General features: G+C 43.4%; 1 protein-coding gene across 3 annotated transcripts in view; it reads right to left on the reverse strand.

Moving 5' to 3' along the window:
- PIBF1 (progesterone immunomodulatory binding factor 1) overlaps positions 1 to 25114 on the reverse strand; it is a 95288-nt gene that overhangs the window by 5304 nt on the left and 64870 nt on the right. For 2 of the 3 annotated variants that reach the window (XM_081326849.1, XM_081326848.1), the window contains exons 14-16: positions 15517 to 15619; positions 13649 to 13779; positions 11323 to 11407 (exon numbers count right to left, since the gene is read on the reverse strand). In XM_081326849.1, coding sequence (XP_081182975.1) covers positions 11323 to 11407; positions 13649 to 13779; positions 15517 to 15619 — 319 coding nt within the window. Of the gene's footprint in view, positions 1 to 11322; positions 11408 to 13648; positions 13780 to 15516; positions 15620 to 22994; positions 23023 to 25114 lie in introns of those variants that run through there. The other variant, XR_014026316.1, reaches the window with a different exon arrangement.

A 25114-nucleotide genomic window follows, 5' to 3' on the forward strand; every position in this document is an offset into this window, starting at 1 on the left:
GGAAATTGGAGACCTTTCAAATACCTTCTGGCTTGGGATGCGAGCAATGCTTCCATGCTAGCCAAATATGTCATGAAAATAATTTTGCTGAATCCTCTATTGATCAAAGACGTGGTGACACTGCCCGCCCCTGCCCCCCCCTGCCCCCAACAGCTCTCCAAAACAACATCAAGCAATTCATGCGGATAAAGAGTTGTGTTACAGAGATGTTATTTGGCCCTCCTATCTCCTGGAGTGAGGCCAGCCCCAGGCAGAGAGGAAAACAATGGCCTATCAGAAAATCAGGGCAAACTTCCCAGCTCTTTGGAAACCAGTAGTGTCTTGTTCTTTTTTTTTTTAATAAAAAATATTGAAGACTGTCATCCAGTCTTGCACCAAACTTTTTAAGAAGGTGGTGCCTGTGTCAAAAGTGTTAATTTTGATTCTAGTAACAGGTGGGTTACGGAGCTGAATCGTTTGAACTGGCTGTTTGTCCTTAGCACCTTGTTACTCGCACTGAAGGTGATGGATTGGGACACAAAATGAAGGAAGAAAAACAAGCCCACCGGTGACACACACACACCACACATACAAAGAACGTGAAGGTTCTCCGGATGAAAAAGAGATCTCCTGTCAGAAACAATAAATACTGTGTAAAGCAAAGCCCCATCCCCGCCATAAAGATCCAAGAAGCTCAACTCTGAGGTTAACCAATATCTGTATGGTTTAAGAAACCGTATTCATGTCCTAAAATCAATCGATCAAAAAAAAAAAAAGCAAACAAGCTTCTCAAGTTTAATCTAGCTATTTCAAAGTGTTTTTTTTTTTAAAAAATTTCCCTTGTTAACTCACAACTTCTAGTAGAACACCGAGGAGAATGAAATAACTGAGCAATTCCCTCCCCCCCCCCGAGAATACTGCAATTTGACAGCAGATCTATGTCGCCTTTATTTTTTGCCTCAAGATTTATTTGATTATTCTATCTTTTCCGGACAAAATCTGCATGAATGATCGGATTAAATTTCATTCTACTGATCCTAATAGGCTTCACTGAAGCCTCACGTGGTGTAAGTCTTGTGAGAAGGAAATATTATTCCTAAGGTTTGAACTATATATTATTGATAAGATCCTGCAGTGGGTTTAGTTGAAAAAAGGATTTGTCCGTTGATTATTCCTGAGGCTAGGCTTATGAATCTTATCTTTTTCATTTCATGAAGAAAAAGAAGAGAGAACACAAAAGACGAAGAAGAAAGATCTGATCCACAACCGTAGAGTAGCTTTGTAGGAATGGAATAAACATGGCAGCCTAAGGAAGTCAGTTCAGAATCCAGATACAGACATAAGAGCAAGGCTTCTCTTACTTGAAAAGTAGCTCAGATATATCTATGGTTGACAAGTTCACTTGGGAGAAAAACAGCCTTTTAGTCTTTACTATCAATTGCAAACAATTCATGGGTTTAAAGAGCCAAGCCAGCACTTTGACCTGGACACAGAAAGACACTAGAAGTTCAGGAAACAATTGCAGTAATTGAATCATCAAGTGGTGACATGCTCCCAATGACCTGCCAGAAGTCGTTTTTTATTTTCCCTTCTAGAGGTTCTTCCACAGAAATCCATGAAGGCGGTAGTGCAGGAGTCATCCAACTGTGATTTAACTATGCTGTGTGTCACCGCAGTCACATCTGACATCTTCGGGGATGAATGCAGCTTACAAATCAAGTTAAAAGGGTGAAACCCAGTGGTGGGATTCAACCGGTTCGCACCACTTCGGCAGAACCGGTAGCTAATTTTTTGTTGCCCAGACCCAGAATGGACTTCCGGAAGCGGCATCCACATGGAGAACTGGTTGTTCACATATTTGAATCCCACCACTGGTGAAACCAATCTTGCTTTCAGTCACTGTCTCTAAAGCCAATATCAAATCTGCCTCCTGGAGCTTCAAAGCAGTGCTAGGTGGGGATGATGGTGGTTGCAGACTGACACATATCAGAGATATCTGTGTGAAAAGGTTGCCAGAGGCCACTGACTGCCGTAAGACTAGGTTCTTTAATCATCCTCTTGGAAAGGACAACCTTAAAAACAATAGAACGATATCCAGCCAATGTTGGGAAGATCCTTCAAGAGGCCATAACTGGTGGGACTGAAAGTTGCTGAGAGTTCCTACGGAACCTGGAGGGATTATGAAGAAATGACACTTTTCAACCATCCTGTGGTTGTTGTGCGTTACAAAATGTTTGGTTTTGGCTAGATACTGGACTATTTGAGTTTAGAGACTGTCAACCCAGGAATGAAAAAAAAAGAAGAAGAAAGGACAACTCAAATTCAGTGCATTCAGATCCAGGAGCAATGCATCAGTTGGATCAAGGCTCAGAGGCCTATGTAACTTTAAAAAAAAGAATTAAGATGTAGAAGAAACACAATTTGTAGACTTTTGAAGCAGCCTCAATAGTAAAATGGCTTTGATCTTCCTTCCTTCCTTCCTTCCTTCCTTCCTTCCTTCCTTCCTTCCTTCCTTCCTTCCTTCATCTATCTGTAATTTGCTCAGTATTTTCTATTACAGCATTGTTTTTGGAAGCCTACACATTTTATAGACAAAATTAAGTGCCTTGTTCTGTAGGTTGAGAGCGGAGATCCTATTGCACCATTTTCAGAAAGGGTAGACAATCTTGGTCTGATCGAATAGGCACGTTTTGACATGGGATGCTTTAATATTTTTAGTGCTGTGATGGGGAGACCAAAAGACCTAAATTAATTTCTTAAAAACAATGGAGGCTTATCAGGACAAACTGCCAGAGGACAAAATGCTTCTACAAATGAAAAGACCAGAACTACTCTCTAGGGACAATATACCTACAGCAATAGGACTGAAAGAGTCACAGTAATAAACAAATCATTAAACAAATCAATAAATAAATCCAAGTAGTTAAGAGGATCTTTCCAGCCTTTTTCATAAAACACACATTTCAAACAGACAAATAGATGCAGCTTGGCTCTCTTCAAAAATGCCATTCTTATAATGTAATTTTCAGTTCAATCATGCCAGCCAAACAATACAAGAAATTTTGCCCATATTTCATAGAGCTGTACCCTTATAAATCAAAATGTGAGGTGCTTGCAATGCTTTTCTATAAATTTGCATTACAATAAACCCTGATTATGATTGTAGCATATGCAAATTGAGTTTCCTGAAAACAGAATTATATTCAGTGTGTGTTTATTTTATATAATACAATAAATGCAAATTTGTGGGGGAGTTTTTTTTTTTTGGGGGGGGGAGAGGTTTATTCTGAAGGAACCGGGAAATTATTCAAAGCTGTCACTTTCCATCCAGAAAAACGTGTGCAAGAATGAGTCTATTTGTTGAGGGTTCCAGGTGTTAAAAAATTCTATTGCTTTCTATACAATGTTTATGTTCAACACTAACCAACATTCTGTAGATAAAAAAAATGAAAAGGGAAAATGCTGATAAAGCAAGACAGTAGAAAACCTAAATGGCTTGGCAATCACCTAACAGTGTAATTGGGGCTTGCTGCAGGTGGGAATAATCCCCCCTCCGGGGAGGGCTTTACTTGTGGTACAAAAAAAATGTCCCTGTAATCTTGGGATGGCGGTTGTCCACACAGAACATTAATAGTAACCAGAAACCTGGAATGTTCGCATACCAAAGAAAAAAAAAATGATAACTACTTTGTGGCATGGCTGAAGGTTGAAAAGAACTAACCATTGTTGTTGTTGTTAGTTGCGAAGTCGTGTCTGACCCATCGCGACCCCATGGACAACGTTCCTCCAAGCCTTCCTGTCCTCTACCATCTTCTGGAGTCCATTTAGGCTGACGCCTACTGCTTCAGTGACTCCAGCCAGCCACCTCATTCTCTGTCGTCCCCTTGTTCTCTTGCCCTCAACCTTTCCCAGCATTAGGCTCTTCTCCAGTGAGTCCTTCTTTCTCATTAGGTGGCCAAAGTATTTGAGTTTCAACTTCAGATACTTCATGGATGGCTGCCTTGTCGTGGCGAAGGGGCTTGCGTAATTCAATGAAGCTATGAGCTATGCCGTGCAGGGCCACCCAAGACGGACAGGTCATAGCAGAGAGTTCTGACAAAACGTGATCCACTGGAGAAGGAAATGGCAACCCACTCCAGTATCTTTGCCATGAAAACCCCATGGACAGTACCAAAAGGAAGAAAAAAAAAGAAGAACTAACCATTATTCATCGGCAATTTTGTTCTTAAAGGACTGAAACAGGTTTGAATACATAGGCCAAAAGACGACTTTCTTAAGCATAGAGGTACGCATACAGAAAGAGAAGAGGGACGGAGGGACTTAGCTGAAGTCAGAAGCCATTTCTCCAACCTTTTCTTCCTTTTCCATAGAAATAAATTTTCGGTCCAAGCCAATGCCAATCATCAAGCCGCAATCGTTTTAAGAGGAGGTGCAGAGGAAGCATAGGGATGATAGGAAAACAGAACATGGCATACCCAGGAGTTGGAAAGACAGAAAAATCAGCCAAGTAGAGGGTCAACAGACAGCCTAGAATTGGAGAGATGAAGTCAGAAAGGCTGAAAAGGAACTGCGCTTGGTGGACAACGCCAACAGATAACACAAAAAGAGCTTCTGTGAAGAGGTTGAGAAGAAAAGGAAGATAAAAGACACAATGAAGATGGCCATCTGCCAGTCTTCAATTAAAGACAGAATGGGGTTCCAAGGCAATAGTGAACAACAGGCAGGGGAGGGGGGAGCTACAGATTGATCAAACATATTGTCAAGGAATACCTCTATCTAAATTATTTATTTTATTTTAATTCCATTTATATCCCGCCCTTCTCCGAAGACTCAGGGCGGCTTACAAGCTTAGCAGTAGCCTTCATTCTATGTATATGCCTGCTTATTAGGGCTTTCACACACACCCCAGCGGCATTATTACAAAGTCAGCTTAATTGCCCCCAACAATCTGGGTCCTCAGATTAGTTCAAAGTGAAATTTTTGCAGCTACATGCTTCTTTGTTTTCATCTTGCCATTAGGCCAGGGGTAGACAACCTTGGCTCTTTTATGATTCGTGGACTTCAACTCCCAGAATTCCTCAGCCAGCATGGCTCAGCTTGGAAACCTCTCCCTTTCCCCTCAGCATGGCTGGCTCAGGAATTCTGGGAGTTGAAGTCCACGAGTCATAAAAGAGCCAAGGTTGCCTACCCCTGGCCTAGACCTTAGATTTTGCCTGCTTTCCACTCTGAAGCCCCCAAACAGAGATTCCCGTGGTCTAGTTACTACTTCTCCATCTTTCAGGGCTGCTGCAATCATCAGCCCCTGAAGGAGAAGAAAGAGCTCTACAAATGCCTGAAATTTCCTCCCTTGAGGCTGACACAAGAACTGGAGAAACTACAAGAACACAAGCCCCCAGGAAAGTGGAAGGGACACAGGGGAAAGACTGTCACATCTGCATTTCTCCATCTGCAACCACCCCGGTTGACCAAACTAAGGAGGCAGGGGCAAGATCTATCATGCACAGTTCTCTCATTCATTCAATGTAAATTATATAAGAATATCAACAGCATGACCTGCTACTTTGTTCTTCCTATGCTAGGGAGCAAACATCTGGGATTGAGGTCAACTTGACCGAAATCAGTTCCAATGCTTAGGGTTATTTCTGTTTGATTTGTGGTTATGAGAGGGCGTTAACGTAAAAAGTGAAGATTGGCTTATGGCAGTTCAAGGGTTCAGCCATGCAGTGCAGAAATCTGAAGTCTCTTAATTCCTTTGAAAAATCCATGGACCAACGTACAGCTTTTTTTAAAAAAAAGATTTAGCTTTTCCGGTACATTTAGAAATAAGGGTTAAATCAGGAGTCTTCAACCTTGGCAACTTTAAGACTTGTGGACTTCAACTCCCAGAATTCCTCAGCCAGCAAAGGTTGGAGACCCCTGGGTTAAATTAAAGGGTTAAATTTAAGGACTAAATTACAGGTTCCCAACCCAACTGGTGTAATAAAATTCAGTCCCATCAAAGAGAACACACAGAATAACGGAGTTGGAAGGGACCTTGAAGGTCTTCCAGTCCAACCCCTGCTGAAGCAAGGGGCCCTATACCATTCTGGAACAAATGGCTGTCCAGTCTTCTTCTTAAACACCTCCGAAGGTGGAGCATCCACAACTTCTGAAGGCAAGCCGTTCCACGGGTTAATTGTTCTCACTGTTAGGAAATTTCTCCTCAGTTCTAGGTTGGTTCCCTCCTTGACTAGCTTCCATCAGCTTCTTGCCCTGCTTTCAGGTGCTTAGGAAACTAAGTTGACCCCCCCCCTCTTCTTTGTGGCAGCCCCTCAAATACTGGAATGCTGCTATCAATTCACTTTAATTGCAATCTGACTTGAATGCCGTTATAATGAAGCCCTGAAAAGCAACGAATGAAGCTGGAGACCAATTGTTCACCACCAGGGCACCTTTCACCCTTCAAGCAAGGCCAGTGTTGAGAATTCTGGGAGTGGGCCTCTCCATTTCCGAAGGCCCCCAACTGGCGAACCCCACGAACCAGAGAAAATGGCAGCCGGCTGAGCCAGGCCTGAACAATGGGAGGATTTTCACAAGTACTTCCTGCTCCAGATTCCTTCTACCTTTTGGCATGTAAAAAAAAAACTGCTTAAGGAAACACTTTTGTGGGCGTGGTGTGGGAGAGGTACAGCAGTGGCCAAAATTGTGGAAACCGTTTGGGGAAAGTGTATTTTTGAGGTTTGATGGCTAACTACTTTTTTTTTGTAGTACCATAAAATTAGGGACGCGGTGGCTCAGTGGGTTGGGACGCTGAGCTTGTCGATCAGATGGTCGGCAGTTTGGCGGGTCGAATTCCAAGTGCCGCGTAGCAGAATGAGCGCCTGTTACTCATCCCAGCTTCTGCCAACCTAGCAGTTCGAAATCACGTAAAAATGCAAGTAGAAAAATAGGGACCACTACGGTGGGAAGGTAACAGCGTTCTGTGCGCCTTTGGCGTCTAGTCATGCCAGCCACATGACCACGGAGACGTCCTCGGACAAGCGCTGGCTCTTCGGCTTTGAAACGGAGATGAGCACCGGCCCCTAGAGTTGGAAACGACTAGCACGCATGTGCAGGGGAAACTTTACCTTTTTACCATAAAATTATATATCAATGGAAAGATAATTTAATCAAGACTGTAAGGCAACAAAGATTTTGTTCAATTATCTGTACTGTATTCTATGAAAAGTTGCAGCCAAATAACCAGAAAAAGGAAGCACAACTTGCTTAGGTTGATATCAGGTAGCTTTCCTTCATCTGATTGTAGCCAATGAGCACGAGCGTTTAGGGAGCCAATCAGGTGTCATCTTGTTTTGGCAATGAGCCAATCAGATCATAGTAGGATTCAGTTACTGATGTCGTGTATTGAAGCTGAGAGGAGGACATTTGTCAGTGTGCTACGTGATCGCTATCAAGATGGATGGGGTTTTTTTGTGTGTTCTTTCATTCAGTGAGCTTGTAAAATGTAATAAAATTAAAGTAATGGTGCAAAGAGTTGACTGGTTTCCCAGAAAGCGATGTAAAATAGAGTTATTAAGTGAACAAGGCTACAGTTATAAAGAAATTGGAAGAAAAATGGGTGGAAACTTAACCAAAGGTGGCTTTTCTATTTCAATTAAGCCAACAATCCCGCTCTCCTCCCAAATAGTTATACAGCCTAATTGCTTTCCAGGATGATACAGTTCCTGTTGTTGAAACTTCCTGTTACTTTATCAATCAGGAGAGGGGCACTCTGTGTGGGCTGGAAAAGCGGCAGCAAAGTGTTAGGGTTTTCTAACTTACAACCATTTGTTTAGGGAAGGGGTAGGCAACCTGGGCTCTTTTATGACTCATGGACTTCAACTCCCAGAATTTTATAATCTTTTATAAGAGCCCAGGTTGCCTATCCCTGGTTTAGGGACTGTCAAAACTGCAATGGTGCTGAAAAAAAAAAGTGACGTGTGGGCTGTTTTCACACTTATCACCACTGCACCATCCCCATGTTCACACGATCAAAATTTGGACGCTTGGCGACTGGCGCGTTACCTATGACGGTTGCAGCCTCCTGGGGGGGTGTCACGCGATCCCCTTTTGCGACCGTCAGAGGAGCGAAGTCAATGGGGAAGCTGGGTTCACTTAGCAACAGTGCGACTAACTTAACAACTGCAGGGATTCTCTTCACAAGCTGTGGCAAGAAAAGGTCGTGAAATGGGGCCAAACCCATTTAGCAACTGTCTCGCTTAGCAACAGAAATTTTGGGCTCAACCGTGGTCGTGAGCCGAGGAGTCAGCTGGAGTTGGCAATTCGAGTTTTGTGACCCAGGCAAGGTAAGCTCACCTTATGATTAATAGAAGGCCAAAAAAATGCAGCTCGCTTATCTGTTTAGCTGGTAAGTTCCCTCCATCTTGGAGGCTGAGAGGGGGAGACCTTAACGTCCCGTCAGCCCCGACCCCTTCAAACCCGCCACGGAGGTCCTCCCTTCCGACTTGTGTCCCGAGCTTGTCAACAGCTGATTCTTCAGAACAGAAGAAGGAAAAACTGGTTGACCCAAAAGAGAGGCTCCTGCCTCTTTAAAGTTCTACTGCAGTATTTGAAAGGCAGGCAGAAAAATAAAAGTGTGGCTGCTTTAAGGGGTTGCAAAGAGATGCAACATTTGCGTACTTGGGTGCTGCTGACTATTGGAAAGCGGAATCTGTAGAACTGTAACGTCTCAGAAGTACAAGAACCGCATTAATATAGGAAACTGACTCGGAGAGCATCTCCTAGGTCAGGGGTAGGCAACCTGGGCTCTTTTATGACTCATGGACTTCAACTCCCAGAATTCCTGAGTCAGCAGGACTCAGGAGTTGAAGTCCATGAGTCAGGAGTTGAAGTCCATGAGTTGAAGTCCATGAGTCATAAAAGAGCCCAGGTTGCCTACCCCTGTCCTAGGTCAAGCTAATAACTGTAGTAATTTTCTCTTCCCAAAAGAAGTCCTCTACAAAATAGGTGTGGAAAAGGATTTTCGGGGGGGGGGGATCCATTTAGTAAATGGGACATGTGCAAAAAAAAAAAAGTTACTATTGATTCGGAGGCTCAATTTGGTAAACACTTGTAGAAGTTACAAATACCCACAGGTGCTTACCTGTACAGAAAATTCCAAAATCTTATGTTTATTTCATTAATACAAAGTTAACTAGCTCTGAAACATTTTGCCTTGAGAAGCAATTATTTTGCAGAAATGAATGAGTTTTCTGTTAATGGTATGTGACACCATATATTAAGGGCATAATACAGAGATATAACCCAACAGAGATATTATACTTTAGTGCATACATTATGCTATAGTGCAGGAGTTCCCAAACGGGGGTGCTCGAACCCCCCTAGGGTGTGCGAGATGATATTCCAGGGGGTGCAAAAACATGGGTTTTCAAAATTATAGTGTATATCAGGCATGTCAAACTCGCGATGTCACGCAACGTATCACAACTTTTTCCCCATTGCCGGCAATGGGGTGGGTGTGGTTTCGGTATGATGCATCCAGCCCATGGGCCAGCAGTTTGACATGCCTGGTGTATATGCATAATTCGTTGCCGTTATTTCAAAATTTTGTTAAGGGGTGCAAGAATATATCAGAAGCGTTCTAGGGGTGCGGGGTATAGAAAAGGTTGGGAGCCGCTGCTATAGTGCATATATAACAACATAATTATTCATTTACACACCCAAGACAATGGCGTCCAATAAATGTATTAGGAGACAGTGATGGCATTAAATGGAAATTAAGGTACGAAGAGTCTATGACATGAAATTCTTTGGAACTTAAAAGAGCTTTTGAGTTTAGCATCTGAAATTGCCAGCCATTAAAAGCTAGAACATACCTGGAAAATAGGGTAAAGAACAATGAAACACTGTAAAGGAAGAAATAAAGCTGCATGTCTCCTAATTGTTGAAAGGCAATGCAGTAAAGGGTCAAATGCTAGCTTTGTAAGGTAGATGAAACTCATCCCTCCAAGTTCTACTACTCAAACAGGATGCAAGAAAGAGGGGAAATTATGGTGAGAGGAACGAGGCATCAGAGAAGGGGTGGGTATCCTGTGGCCCTTCTAAAGTTTTTAACACCACAGCATCCAACATTCCTCACCAATGAGGGCCACGATGCCCGGAACAGCTGAAATTGGTATTAAGCAGTCAGAGACACATGGCTACTTCCTTATCTCCTCTACTTCCATCCCCTCCTCCAGAAAACCGGCAGAGTCTGGTGTCTGCATGTCCTTCCTTTGATGTGACGAAGAAGCCTTTTTTCCTACTTGCGAGAACCTCCAGGCATTAATATTCAGAAAAGGAAGAAAGTGATGTCCCACGAGCCTTGGGTTCTGTCTGGACATGTAGGGATGGTCAGGAGGGCTAGCCAGGGAGATTGGTGACCCCAGTGGGGTAACCTGGTCACGGGATGCTGCTGGGATTAAGGAGGGGCTGAGGCTGATGGAAGCTGATGGCAATGAGATGCACTTTGGAGTGCAAATTTACAGTGGAGGGGAAGGTTGAGGCAGACATTAACAGCAGCCATTTGAGAGGACTACAAGGAAAGACGTGGAAGAAGAGCTTTGGTGAGTATTTCAAAAATTGTTTTTGAAAAGCTACCAGGGTTCCCTGAAAATAAGACCCAGTCTTTTTATTATTATTTTTTGCCTCCAAAAGAGGCACCAGGTCTTATTTTCAGGGGAATGTCTTTTTCTTAAGTCTCACCTCGCGGCAGCGGCACCAACAGCCCTACCCAGCCGGCCCATTTCTTCTGCGGCCGCTCGCCGCCACTCACGCACATCGCTTCCGGCCTCCGTTTCGCCCTCAGGAAAGGCCTCTGCAGCTGAGAATGGAGCTCCGGATTGATGCATATGGCGCCTCCTGGCCTCTATTTTGCTGTCAGAGGCCTTCAGGAAAGGCCTCTGCAGCTGAGAATGGAGCTACAGATTCACGCGCACGGCACCCCCTGTCCTCCATTTTGCCATCAGAGGCCTTCAGGAAAGGCCTCTGCAGCTGAGAATGGAGCTCCGGATTGACGCACGTGGCAACCCGCCCTCCCGGGCTCCTTTCCGCTGTCAGAGGCCTTCAGGAAAGTTCCAGGCAGCTCCACTCCCCCCCACCCCACCCTGGCTTGATTTTTAGGTGTGCGCCTCACCCCAAAACGTGGGCTTAATTTTGGGGTAAGGCTTATATTAGGCCCACCCCCCAAAATCAAGCTAGGGCTTATTTTCGGGGTAGGTCTTCTTTTGGGGGGAAACACGGTAGGAACGTGAAAAAAACACCATATGATGACTAGCGCAAAGAGGGGAAACATTACATGGTAATAGCTGGGCTAAAAAACATTACCTCCCGGTGATTTAGAAGTCTTTCCAAGTCTGCCGCCATTTGGTTCTTGACCCGCAGCAAAGCCTTCTTTTCTTCATTTAACTGGCTGGTGGGCAGAAGAAAACAGTTCAGGACCTGAAGTTAATACCACGTTCCAGTTGCCATGTGAGTTTTAACATAAATCGCTGGGAATTAAAACACACGTAGATCCATTTTGAAAGGGCAAACATGAACATTTTCTTTGGGCTACCATTCGTATAGATAATTTAAAGCAGCACCCCAAAGTAAAGACAAACCAAAGGGCAAAGATGTATGTATGTATGTATGTGTTTGATACATTGACTTTAATAGTTCGTGCCTTGTCATGTTTTCCAAGCCAAGAGATGAAAATCAGTTGAGCCAATTAATTTTAGTTTGACTTTATAAGGACCGTTTCAATCACGGCCCTATTCCAGGCATGCTTCTGGCTCTTCCAGTTCAAGGAGGTGGCAAAAAAAATAAAATCCTGGATAGGATACCGATTTGAATTATGAGGCCTTAGGAGACTTCCGAGAACTTCGGAAATCCTCCATGTTTAATGAAGGATACAGGTAGTCTGTCAAGGTATTGATTTAACAGCTAACGAGCTTATGTAATATAAGATGTAAGATGTAATATAATGATGGGAATGACTCAGCAGGGTCTGTGTCTCTTTAAGAGCCCTTGTATAAAGGGAAGGCTCTGCTGATGAGTTCTCTCTCTTCCGTTTCCTGCTGTAATTGTGGTTTATTGGATCCTGCTGTATTAGCATGTGTATGTGTATTGTTCCTGGTGTATGAAATTGTAGATAGTGTAAAATAAACCACCATTTAATACAATCCACTGTTTACCATGTTTACCTCCTGGGTTATCTCAGCGCAATAAGACTGTGCATGCTCTGACATAGTCCTCAGCTTACAACAGCTCACTTAGTGACCGCTCAAAGTTACAACAGCACTGAAAAAAGTGACTTATGACCATTTTTCACAGTTGCGACCTCTGTAGCCTTCCCACGGTCATGCGATCAAAATTGGGACGCTTGGCAACGGGTTCATACTTATGACGGTTACGGGGTCCCAGGGCCATGTGATCCACCTTTTGCAACCTTCCAACAAACAAAGTCAATAGGGGAAGCCAGATTCATTTAACAACCAGTTTACTAACTTATCAACTGCCATGATTCACTTAACAACTGTGGCAAGAAAAGTCGTAAAATGGGGCAAAGCTCACTTAAGAAATGTCTCACTTAACAACAGAAATGTTGGGCTCAATTGTGGTCGCAAACCAAGGACTCCCTGTAGAGGTTGGCAGTAAACTAAGAGGTGACCCCCCACATTTTAAGACTGGAGGGATGGTTCATAACACAAGGAGTTTCCCCTTTCTTTGAATCTCAGAAGTTACAATAGGAAAGCAGCCAGGTAGGAGAGGACATCCATTAGTGATATTCTTCTTCCCTCTAGCTAAGTCAAAAAATCAGATGAGCAAGATTAAAAAACAAAACACTTCTGGACACTTTTTCTGAAGTGAACATTAGGGAACTCTGGAACCCCAGTCAGCAGCCTAGTACTCAGCCGTCTAGGCAGCCAGTGAGGGAGTCAAAGAGACACATAAGTCTCCTCTTCTGAGACCTAAGAGAACAGGATGTACTCACCTGCAATGGAGAAAGGAAAGTCTCATGGGAGAAAGAGATCAGACAAATGATTAGCCAAGTTTAAGCTAAGCCATATAAGTGGGACAGGAGAACCAAGTTAATTAAGTAATTGGAAGAGATTGGCTGACGACTGGACTAGGGAGTAAAATAATAATAAAAATAACCTGGAAGAATAACAGAGTTGGAAGGGAACATGGAGGTCTTGTAGTCCAACCTCCTAGTCAAGCAGGAAACCCTACACCATTTCAGACAAATGGTTGTTCAATCTCTTCCTTAAAAAACTCCAGGGTTGGAGCACCCACGGCTTCTGAAGGCAAGCTGTTCCACGGGTTAATTGTTCCCGCTGTTAGGAAGTTTCTCCTTAGCTCTAGGTTGCTTCTCTCTTTGATTCCTTTCCATCCATTGCTTCTTGTTCTGCCTTCAGGTGCCTTGGTGAATAGCTTGACTGCCTCTTCTTTGTGGCAGCCTCTTAAGATATTGCAACGCTGCTATCAAGAAGGCAATGGCTTCTACACCATTAAAAAGAAAAGAAAAGAATTTCTAAAGAGCTGTGGCTATGAAATTAGCAGGAGCAGCCCTCAACTTCCGATGGACTCAGTGCTTCAGCTGCTCTTTGCTAGCTGGCTGCTAGATTCTAGATGCCAACACCAAATTCAACACCAAATTTGCAATCTTTACCTGATGTCCTTTTCATATTGAGCAATCCGTTCTTTCTGCACAACGATCTGGGAATCTCTCTCCTGCACCGACTCAATGAGATACTTGTAGGGCTGCTGTACTTGGTTCAAGAAGGAATTAGCTTTGTCTCGCTGAAAAGAAAGAAGAAGAAGAAGAAGAAGAAGAAGAAGAAGAAGAAGAAGAAGAAGAAGAAGAAGAAGAAGAAGAAGAAGAAGAAGAAGAAGAAGAAGAAGAAGAAGAAGAAAGATGAACATTTAAACCATGAAAGGAAGTTTCTTCTGCCTCTTTCCATTTCCCACAATGTAATCATGACACCATATATAAAGATCACTTTAAAACAGGGATCCCCAGCCCCTGGTCCGTGGACCAGTACCGGGGCCATGGCATGCCAACAACCGGTCTGCACAAACAAGCAAAGCCCCATCCGCGGGATGCAGACAGCACACGAAACCATGCCCCCTCCGGTCCGCGGAAAAACCTCTCTCCACGGACCCGGTGCTACAAAGGTTGGGGAATCTCCGCTTTAAAAGATGGAGCTAAACCCCCCTTCAATATTATTTAGAAAGGATGGTAACAGAATTGCTGGGTTTATTTTCCCCAGTTTGTTAGCATGGCTTCAAAATTACGTCGCAGGAAGACATCTATTTGGGGCAAGTGATTCCCAACCCAGAATTTTTAAACGCGAGTGCTGCTTTCAAAGAAAGAAAGAAAAAGAAAGAAAGAAAGAAAGAAAGGAAGGAAGGAAGGAAGGAAGGAAGGAAGGAAGAAAGAGAAGGAAGGAAGGAAGGAAGGAAGGAAGGAAGGAAGGAAGGAAGGAAGGAAGGAAGGAAAGAATCGGTTGAACTGTATTCTTTCCAGAGCAAAGAGCCCAGGCAAATGTCATACTTTTACTGTTTACAGGGCAGTGGAGGACAATACCTTCTGATAGCTCACAAAGAGTCAGGGACAGCCCTTCCTTCACGACTTTATGAAAATCTATTCACGCTTGCCAGGGACTCACCTGGATTTTCTGTATCTCTAAAGGGATATAATCAAGGTTTATCTTGGAAAAAAATCAAGTTGGGATTGCTTTAGCTAGCACATTATGTAGGGACTGATCAGGGGTAGGAATGGCGAAATGGGTCTCTGCTCTCTTGCTCTCCCTGGAACTGAAGAGGTTGATTTCTTTGTGTGTGTGTGTGTGTGTGTGTGTGTGTGTGTGTTATTGTCAGTAGGTGCCCGAGGTTATATTGTCTGAGATGGGCAAAGATATTAAATAATTAAATAAATAGGTATTGCATAAAAAGAAAAAAAAACTTTAAGAAAACTAAACCCGTTTTGCTAGTTTTTCCCCGTCCAGAGGAGAGAGGCTTATCTGTCTAGTCTGTGTTTTGTTTAGTCTGCAGAATAATCTGCCTTTTCATCTCTGCTATTAAAGCAACACGTATTGTGCTGAAAAGAATTAGCATGGGAGTAGTTGTCCACGTATATACTTTTTTATTATTATTTTACAAATAATGAGAGAGAGAGAGAGAGAGAGAGAGAGAGAGAGAGAGAGAGAGAGAGAGAGAGAGAGGGGGGGGGGGGCTAAAATCACCCAGATGATTTTCATGGCTAAGAAAGGACTTAAACCCACGGTCTCCTGCTTTCTGGTTTGATGCCTTTCAGGGGTCTTCAAACTCGGCCCTTTTATGACTCATGGACTTCAACTCCCAGAATTCCTCAGCCTGGCTAAGGAATTCTGGGAGTTGAAGTCCATGAGTCACAAAAGGGCCGAGTTTGAAGACCCCTGCATTAGACTAAACTCGCTCTCTTATCATGCATATAATTACGCTTCCTTATAATGGTGTGTGTTTGTGTGTGTGTGTGTGTGTGTGTATCAATTATACCTCTTGTGAAATGCGGGCAACTTCATCCTTCTGGCGCTCCAAATCTTTTGCAAGCAATGTATTTTGCTTTTCTAGCTGTAGCAATCTTCTTGCCAAATGCACGCTGTGCCAAGACGAAAAAAATAAAATTTAAAAAATAATAATAGAATTTTAAACTGGACATCTTTTGAAGTAGAATTTCCACTTTCTTTTCCTTAGCACACATTAACACGTTATGTAAGGTTACAAACTATGATGGGCAGGGGAGTCTGATTAAACTTGTTTGGGAGCTGCTATTGATGCTACGCATCCATTCTTTCTTACTTCCCATCTGTGGTCTCCTGTAACAAGACAAAACGCTAGTTTTGCAAAAAAAAAATGTATGATGTATCCTGTTCTTAGGGGAGTAGCTTGTAGAAACAGACAGATTCAAAGACTTCCTTTTGTGGCTAATAATTTGGATGGATTTTTTTTTTTAAAAAATGGTATTAGGATGTTTTTGAAAACCAAAAGGAAAGAAAAAAACCAGATTTTGACGTCTTTTATACATAACAGTAGTGGCCAAAATTGTGGAAACCTTTTGGGAAAGGTGTACAGTAGAAATGCCACCTTTGGTTAAGTTTCCACCCATTTTTCCTCTAATTTTTTTTATAACTGTAGCCTTGTTCACTTAATAACTCTATTTTACATCGCTTTCTGGGCAACCAGTCAACTCTTTGCACCATTACTTTCATTTTATTACGTTTTACAAGCTCACTCAATGAAAGAACACAAAAAAAACCCAACCGACTTGATAGTGATCACGTAACACACTGACAAATATCATCCTCTCAGCTTCAATACATGACATCAATAACTGAATCCTACTGTGATCTGATTGGCTCATTGCCAAAACAAGATGACACCTGATTGGCTCTCTAAACGCTCGTGCTCACTGGCTACAATCAGATGAAGGAAAGCTAACTCATATCAACCTAAGCAAGTTGTGCTTCCTTTTTCTGGTTATTTGGCTATCACTTTTCACAGAATACAGATAATTGAACAAATGATGTTGCATTACATTCTTGATCATTTATTTTATTTTCTATTTTATTAGATTTATATACCGCCCTTTCCCGAAGGACTCAGGGCGGTTTACAGGGCATTTTAAAATCACATCAATACAAAATACAAAAGTTAAAAGACAATTAAAAAGATTAAATTATCCCTGCAAATAGAACAGTTAAAATTATCTTTAAGATAATTTAAAGATTAAATTATCTTTCCATTGATATATAATTTTATGGTACTGCTCCAAAAAAACCAGCAGTGTTATTAGCCATCAAACCTCAAATGTACACTTTTCCCAAAACGTTTCCACAATTTTGGCCACTACTGTACAGTTTGGCAAAATATATTAATAATAATAATAATAATAATAATAATAATAATAATAATAATAATAATAATAATAATAATAATAATAATAATAATAATAATAATAATATAAAGTTGGAAGGGACCTTGGAGGTCATCTAGTCCAACCCCCTGCTCAGGCAGGAAACCCTATACCATTTCAGGCAAATGGCTGTGCAGTCTCTTCTTAAAAACGTCCAGTGTTGGAGCATTCAACATATGAACCATGCATTCTTCCTGAATGCATAAATGTACATAACTTGCAGTTAATTATCTTGGGACTATCTAATTCAGACATGTCAAATACAAGGCCCGGGGGCCGGATCCGGCCCGCAAAGTGGTTTCATGTGGCACGCGAACCCATCCTGGAAACAGTGAGGGAATGGCCCCGGCCCAGGCCAGCCGGGGGCCAATGTACAATTTCGTGGTGGGCATCTATGCTGAAATACATTCAGTCTTAGCTCCAAAAGGCCGTCTGGAAACAGCGAGGGACCAGCCCCTGCCGCATCGGCACTGCCCCCCGGGCGCATGCTGGGGAGGTATCACCCTTTGTGAGGAATGAAGAAATGCACCATCGCCTGGAAGTGGCCAGCACGTGGCCCTACTTCAGGCAGGCTAGGGCCTGGGCAGCGTTGCGCTTCTCTTCAGATTCATGCCACCTGGCTCAGCCTCTCGGCACTGTGTGGAGAGCGCCTCGCTGCCTGCCAAAATCGGGCAGGCTAGGGGCTGGGCAGCATTGCGCAGGTAACATCGACTCTCATGCTGCTCATGGCATCCCCTCCCCCAGAGCCCACCAAGCCGGATATGTGAAGTAGGCGAGGGCCATATGCTGGCCACTTCCAGGCGATGATGCATTTCTTCATTCCTCACGAAGGATGACACTTCCCCAGCTGCGCTTCTTGCTTGTTTTTCTCCCTCCCTCATCTCAAATATTTTCCCACCACTCTAGGAAGGAAGGAAGGAAGGAAGGAAGGAAGGAAGGAAGGAAGGAAGGAAGGAAGGAAGGAAGGAGAGGGAGGGTCTGAGGGAAGTCCTGCCTTAGACCTTCCCTGCTGCTCTTTCACCATCCCCTTGCCCCCTCCTCCTGGCCTATCTTGGGGGGTCTCCGATCCTATTGCTAAGGAAGCTTTGGATACAAAGCCAGGTCTCCTCACATGGAGAGGGAGTGGGCTTCTCTCTTGACTTTGCCCTGGTACCCAGGAGAGCAAGCACAGCAGCAGCAGCAGCCTTGAGGAGGAGGTAAGTGCAGCTGGGCACCCCCCTTGGGAAAGTGGGGCTGGGCTTAGTGCTGCGGGTGCTTGAGGGCTGGGCTGGGCATTTGACCTCCATGCCACCATCCAGCCCCCACCACCACCACCATGGCCTGAGAGGAACAGTGAGGCTCCTCCAGTGAACCATGCCTTGGCACTTGCCCCGGTCCTATCTCCTTCTGCCAGAGATCCTCAGATCTGTCCCACTCCTGCCCAGGCCCCCACAGGCACCCTTGACATGAACGATGTAGAGCTGGCCATGCTCACCCAGTAGGCCACACCCACTCCAGCCACACCCACCCAGTAGACCACGCCCACCCTGGCCACACCCACCCGGCCCCCCAAGGGCAACTGCAATGTTGATGTGGCCCTCAATGAAATTGAATTTGACACCCCTGATTGAATTTGGTTTCCCTGATTCTCCTACAATATGTTTTGGATTCTAATTTTTTTTCCTTCCTTCCTTCCTTCCTTCCTTCCTTCCTTCCTTCCTTCCTTCCTCCCCTTCCCTTTCCTTTCCTCCCTCCCTCCCTTCCCAATTCAAATTTAAAATGCATTAGATTTCTTAATAGACCAAACACGGTCAGAGAACAAAGCTGGTGGGCACAGGTCTGAAGTTCTGAGAACATCACAAAAAACTGATGTCCTTGCTCACTGATACGGGTTTGCCATGGCTAACAAAGTTCCCACATTCCAGAAGTCATCTGTCTAAAGGCTGGACTTAATTTTAAGACTTCTGAGAAACAGCCTAGTAGCACATATGCGGAGGCTGAATTATATCACACTTGCTAACACTACCGTTTGAAGCCCAAAGCCAAAACATAGCGTTTTAACTGGATTAAAAGAATTTCCCCATCATTATCATACTGTAATCAAACTGCCAGGTTTTCTAGTAGCACCTGGCTCTAGAAGCTGCATTTTAGATAGTTATCAGGATGAATTCAAGCACCATAAAATTACATTTAAGTAGGCATTACAGGAAAACGTCTTTCTTTCCCTTAAAAAAGTAAAGGTTCCCCCGCACATGCGTGCTAGTCGTTTCCAACTCTAGGGGCCGGTGCTCATCTCCGTTTCAAAGCCGAAGAGCCAGCGCTTGTCCGAGGACGTCTCCGTGGTCATGTGGCCGGCATGACTAGACGCCAAAGGCGCACAGAACGCTGTTACCTTCCCACCGTAGTGGTCCCTATTTTTCTACTTGCATTTTTACGTGCTTTCGAACTGCTAGGTTGGCAGAAGCTGGGATGAGTAACAGTTAACAGTGGCGCTCACTCTGTTACGCGGCACTAAGTTCAATAAGTTGTAACATCACTGGAGGAAATCTATGAAGCATTTTTTTTTGCTTTGGAAAAAACAAAACAAAACAACCAAAAGCAAAACATTCAACAATGCACCCTTCACTCAGGGAGGTAAGGTTTTTAGGGAAGGAAATGATAAGGGAGGATCCGAAACCGGACGATCATGATAAGGAAGTACAATCCTTTGGACTTTACCAGGCTTGGAGCCTGGACCTCAGGGCACAGGGGAATTTTGGTACAAGATGGCTCCCTCTTCTCTTCCCAGAGACTGACTCTTTGGAAGCTCCAGAGGAAAAGATCTCCCAGTAAAAGGATCTTCTCCTTTCTGCAAACTGGAACCCAGCCTGAGCTGGGGAAATCTGTGGGAGGGAGATGGAAAGGGGAAGTCAGGGACCCCCGGGATTCCCAGGAGAATCTGGACAGGGCTTGATTCCACCCCAGATTCAGGATAAGACCTTGACAAATCTGGGGTCAGTTTTTAGATTTCTTTATTTTGTAAAATGGCCAGTCCTTTTCGAACAGGATTCCTAATCTCGACGACTTTAAGACTCATGGACGTCAAAACCCTCAAAGTTCTCCAGCTGGGGACTTCTGGCAGTTGAAGTCCACTCGTTTTAAAATTGCCAAGGTTGGGAAACCCAGGTCTAGAACTTAAAGGTTTCTTTTTATTTTCACAAATGTAGGGCTCATTAACGACAATTTAAAAAAAATAATAAATTTTTTTAAAAGGATTTTGTGACATTTATTAATGTAAGATGCAGTTGCTCAACATCTGAAACAGTAAAATGATAAAAATAAGTTTCCAACACAAAGGATTTACAAATTTCATGATTATCTAACCTCAGCCGTCCTAGAAGGGAAATAATCCCTTTCCAAGAAGAAAAGATAGAAAGAAATGCACTGATTGTGGCAGACAGTTTCCTATCACCCATGCTCAACAGACACCAAATAAACAGATGGAGGAGATGGATGCCACTAAACCAGTGTTTCTCAACCTTGGCCACCCGAAGATGGGTGGACCCCAACTCCCAGAATTCCCCAGCCAACACAGCTGGCTGGGGAATTCTGGGAGTTGAGGTCTGCCCCATCCTCAAGTGGCCAAGGTTGAGAAACACTGCACTAAGCAATCCCAAAGTATCCAACAAGGCAAATAAATAAAAGCATCAACAAGGTGTGTCCATATTGACCCAGAAGTGGGGAGGGAAAAAATACCCTCTACTCAGGCTGACGCCCTCCAATGGTTTCCCACCACTTCAGGACCCAGGGCTTCTTCAGGACTTCCACCTCAACTTAGTGGCATCAAATTCATTATTCAATAATGCTATATTTCCACAAGTAAATTGGCTCATGAAACTATCTTCCTAGCACGATTGTAAAATCTCACTTCTGCCTCACATGGGATACCTGGAGTGTCCTTTTTGAATTTATTCCATGTGAAGCTCACCAAAGCCCTCCACAAAAGTTAAACCAAAAGGGTCCCGCGAAAAACCAGGGCAGGTTTTCCAACCTTTTTGCCTCTTGCGCTGATTCAGACACTGTAAACTTCATTTTAAGTCCAAGCGGATAAGAAGAGGGCATTTTTAAAAAAAAAGAAATTCTTTAGCTGAGAATTACACACAAAACAACCAAAACACACAGCCAAAAAAAAGTTCCTGCTGTTTTCAGGCTGAATTTCATGAAATGAACTCATTATATGCTCCACTTCAGTCAAGGAGAGGTAAAATGGTTTTCTGTTTCCAATAAGTCGCTTGGAATGGGTACAAGACTGGAGTATGTACAGGAAAGAGAGCATTTACGCCACTTTGGGATCTATTTACTTGTCCTCGGCACAAGAAAGGCCCAATACATGTAAGCCACAGGCTTGCACTGCAGCACATCCCAAAAAAATGAAATGTTCTGTGTCAAATCTGAAAGGAAAAAAAAATAAGACAACTAACCGTAGACAAACAAGAGCGGGGAGTTTGTTACTGGTTTCAGTTTCCCTGGACAAGCAGAGCTTTCAACAGTTTGAAAAATATATATATATGATTTGTTAGAGTGGGATAGATAGGCATTTTATTATTCAGCACTGAATCCAGTAAAGAGACGAGGGGGGAAAAAGCCAGACACATCCCGCCAAATAATCAGCTTGCCATATGTCAGATTTATTTCCCATCGAACTTAATTAATTAGGATGACAGGATTGCTTATACTCTTGGGGAATTAAAAACAAAGATGTCTTTTTTTTCTTTTCTCCCCCCAAAGTTAATCCCAAATTAGTTCTAATTGGAATCCTACTTGATAAGATAATGTGAGGGAGGTTCAATCTTGCTGGGTGGGAGGTGGGAGAAAAGGCTGTTGGGAGAACATATCTTACAGCTAAAAGCAGCAATTACAGACCAGTTACCGAATTCACTGCAGGACAGCAGTGGAAAACTTAGGGGAATCTGGACTGTGAGCTAATAATAATAATAAGTTGGAAGGGACCTTGGAGGTCATCTAGTCCAACCCCCTGCTCAGGCAGGAAACCTTATACCATTTCAGACAAATGAGTGTCCAGTCTCTTCTTAAAAATGTCCAGTGTTGGAGCATCCACCGCTTCTGGAGGCAGGCTGTTCCACTGGTTAATTGTTCTAACTGTCAGGAAGTTTCTCCTTAGTTCTAGGTTGCTTCTCTCCTTGGTTAGTTTCCATCCATTTCTTCTTGTCCTGCTTTCAGGTGCTTTGGAGAATAGCTTGGCTCCCTCTTCTTTGTGTCAGCCCCTGAGATATTGGAACACTGCTATCATGTCACCCCTCACCCTTCTCTTCGTTAAACTACACATACCCAATTCCAGCAACCGTTCCCTATATGTTTTGGCCTCCAGCCCCCTAATCATCTTTGTTGCTCTTCTCTGTAACCTTTCTAGAGTCTCGACATCTTTTTTACATCGTGGTGACCAAAACTGGATGCAGTATTCCAGGTGTGGCCTTACCAAAGCATTGTAAAGTGGTATTAGTACTTCACGTGATCTTGATTCTATCCCTCTGTTAACGCAGCCTAGCACTGTGTTGGCTTTTTTGGCAGCTGCAGCACACTGCTGGCTCATATTGAAGTGATTGTCTACTAGGACTCCGAGATCCCTCTCACAGTTACTACTATTGAGCAAGGTACCACCTATACTATACCTGTGCATTTGATTTTTCCTGCCTAAATGTAGAACCTTACTTTTTTCACCATTGAATTTCATTTTGTTAGCATCCTTGTCCCTCTTCCTTGAGGAGAAATGGGCAATATTTTGTTAGCTTGCTAGTCACTCTCTAGAGCAGAGATCTTTCTTTATCAAGAATAGTGTGAACACCCTAAGATAAAACTGAGTTGTAGTTGTAGCTTGGCATTGTGGCCAGATCCTGGATGTGGTCCTGACCACTCACAGGCAAAGTGATATGGGTGCAATTAAAGTCTTCACTCCTACTAAGAAGTATTGCGTGGAAGCCTGACTTGACCCAAGCTTTGATAGGCAGGGGAAGTCTAAAACGAAGACACTAAACTGTCAGGAATAGCCAACACCCCAGAAGAGAGGCTCAAAATTCAGATAGACCTTGACAGATTTGAACACTGGGCTCCATCTGACAAAATGAAAGAGAAAAGTAAAGCTTTACACTTAGGCAAGAAAAACTAAATCTACAGGTACAGATTATGTGAAACTTAGCTCAGCAGGAGTAACTGTGAGAGGGATCTTGGAGTCCTACAGGGCAATCACTTAAATATGACCCAGCAGCGTGTGGCATCCACCGAAAAAAGCCAATGCAATCTTAGGCTGCGTTAACAGAGGGATCGAATCAAGATTGTGTGAAGTATTAATACCGCTTTATAAAACTTTAGCAAGACCACTCTTACAATACAGCATCCAATTTTGGTCACCATACTATAAAAAGATGTTGAGACTTTGGAAAAACCGCAGAAAAGAACAACAAAGATGACTAGGGGCTGGAGGCTGAAAAATTTGAAAGACAACTGCAGGAATTGGGTAAGTCTAGTCTAGTAAAAAGAAGGACTAGAGGAGACATCCTAGCAGTGTTGCCATTTCTAAGGGGCTGCTACAAAGAAGGGTGTGTGTGTCAACCTATATTCCAAAGCACAAGAAGGCAGCACAAGAAACAATGGATGGAAACAAATCGAGGAGAGAAGCAACCTAGAACTAAGGAGAAATTTCCAGACAGTGAGAACAATTAACCATTTGAATGGCTTGCCTTCAGATATTGAGGGTGCTCCATCTCTGGGGGATTTAAGGAGTGACCGGACAGCCATTTATCTGGAATGGTATAGAGCAGGGGTCCTCAGTCTCTGAGCTGGGCCATGGTCTGTTCGGAACCAGGCCATGCAAGAGGTGGTCCAATGCAAGAGGCAGGCCAGCCCGGTTCCCCTCTCCCCCCACAGCCGGGCAGCCAAGTTGCAAAGGTTGGGGACTGCTGGTCTAACGGATTGAACTAGAGACTTCCAAGGTCCCTTTCAACTCTTGTTATTCTGTCTCTGGGCTTATCTGGTTACCCTAATGCAGGGGTAGGCAACCCTGGCTCTTTTATGACTCGTGGACTTCAACTCCCAGAATTCCTGAGCCAGCATGGAGGAACTATGGCCCCTTCATGACTCGTGGACTTCAACTCCCAGAATTCCTGAACCAGCATGGTTCAGCATGGAAACCTCTCCCTTTCCCCTCAGCACGGTTGGCTCAGGAATTCTGGGAGTTGAAGTCCACGAGTCATAAAAGAGCCAAGGTTGCCTACCCCTGTCCTAATGGCATATGGGAGATGATAACTTGGACTACAGGAGTCGGCGGTAAATGATGTGATTTAAAGAATGAAACGGAAGACGAATAGGCCCATCACATATCGGTAACATTACAGAAAGGTGGAACACAAAGCATATCTGAATGAAGGCAGATTAACGTTTGAATTGAATGAATGAAGGTAGACTGATTGAATGAAGGGGAATGAATGTTTAGGTTTAATGGTGAATTAAAAAATAAAAGTATGCCAGAAAATATAAACTGGGTGGTGATAAAGAGATTTTTTTTTAAAAAAAGAAGCTATTAGGCTGTTTGGAGGCCCACAAATAAATCAGGGTGATGACTGGTAGTGTGTACTTAGAAGAGCGTCTGTTTGTTTTCAATCCTTGGTTGATGCATAAGTCTATTTATGCACACATGTTGCAAACTAAAAAGAGAGACAGATTGGACTGTTTAGGATGAAATAAACAGCTGAGATAATTTGTGAAAGACAGAAGGTGAGGAAAGGGTGTGAGTGTGAGACAGACCACTATTTGTTAACGTTGAGCCTAATCTATCGTGCCCTATTATTTATAATGTACCTGCTGAAAAGTATTGTTACCTTTAATAAAGTTTTTAAACTATGGTACCCATTTTTGTGGAGTACAAAATGAAGCAGGGCACAGGCTGATAGAATTTTGTCAAGAGAATACGATGGTCATAGCAAACACTCTTTTCCAACAACCCAAGAGACGGCTTTACACATGGACATCACCAGACGGTCAACACAGAAATCAGATTGACTATATGCTCTGCAGCCAAAGGTGGAGAAGCTCTATACAGTCAGTAAAAACAAGACCAGGAGCTGACTGTGGCTCAGACCATGAGCTTCTTGTTGCAAAGTTTAGGCTTAAATTAAAGAAAGTAGGGAAAAGCGCTAGGCCAGTCAGGTA

This window comes from Vipera berus, assembly GCF_964194415.1.
Source record: "Vipera berus genome assembly, chromosome: 4".
Classification (NCBI taxonomy): domain Eukaryota; kingdom Metazoa; phylum Chordata; class Lepidosauria; order Squamata; family Viperidae; genus Vipera; species Vipera berus.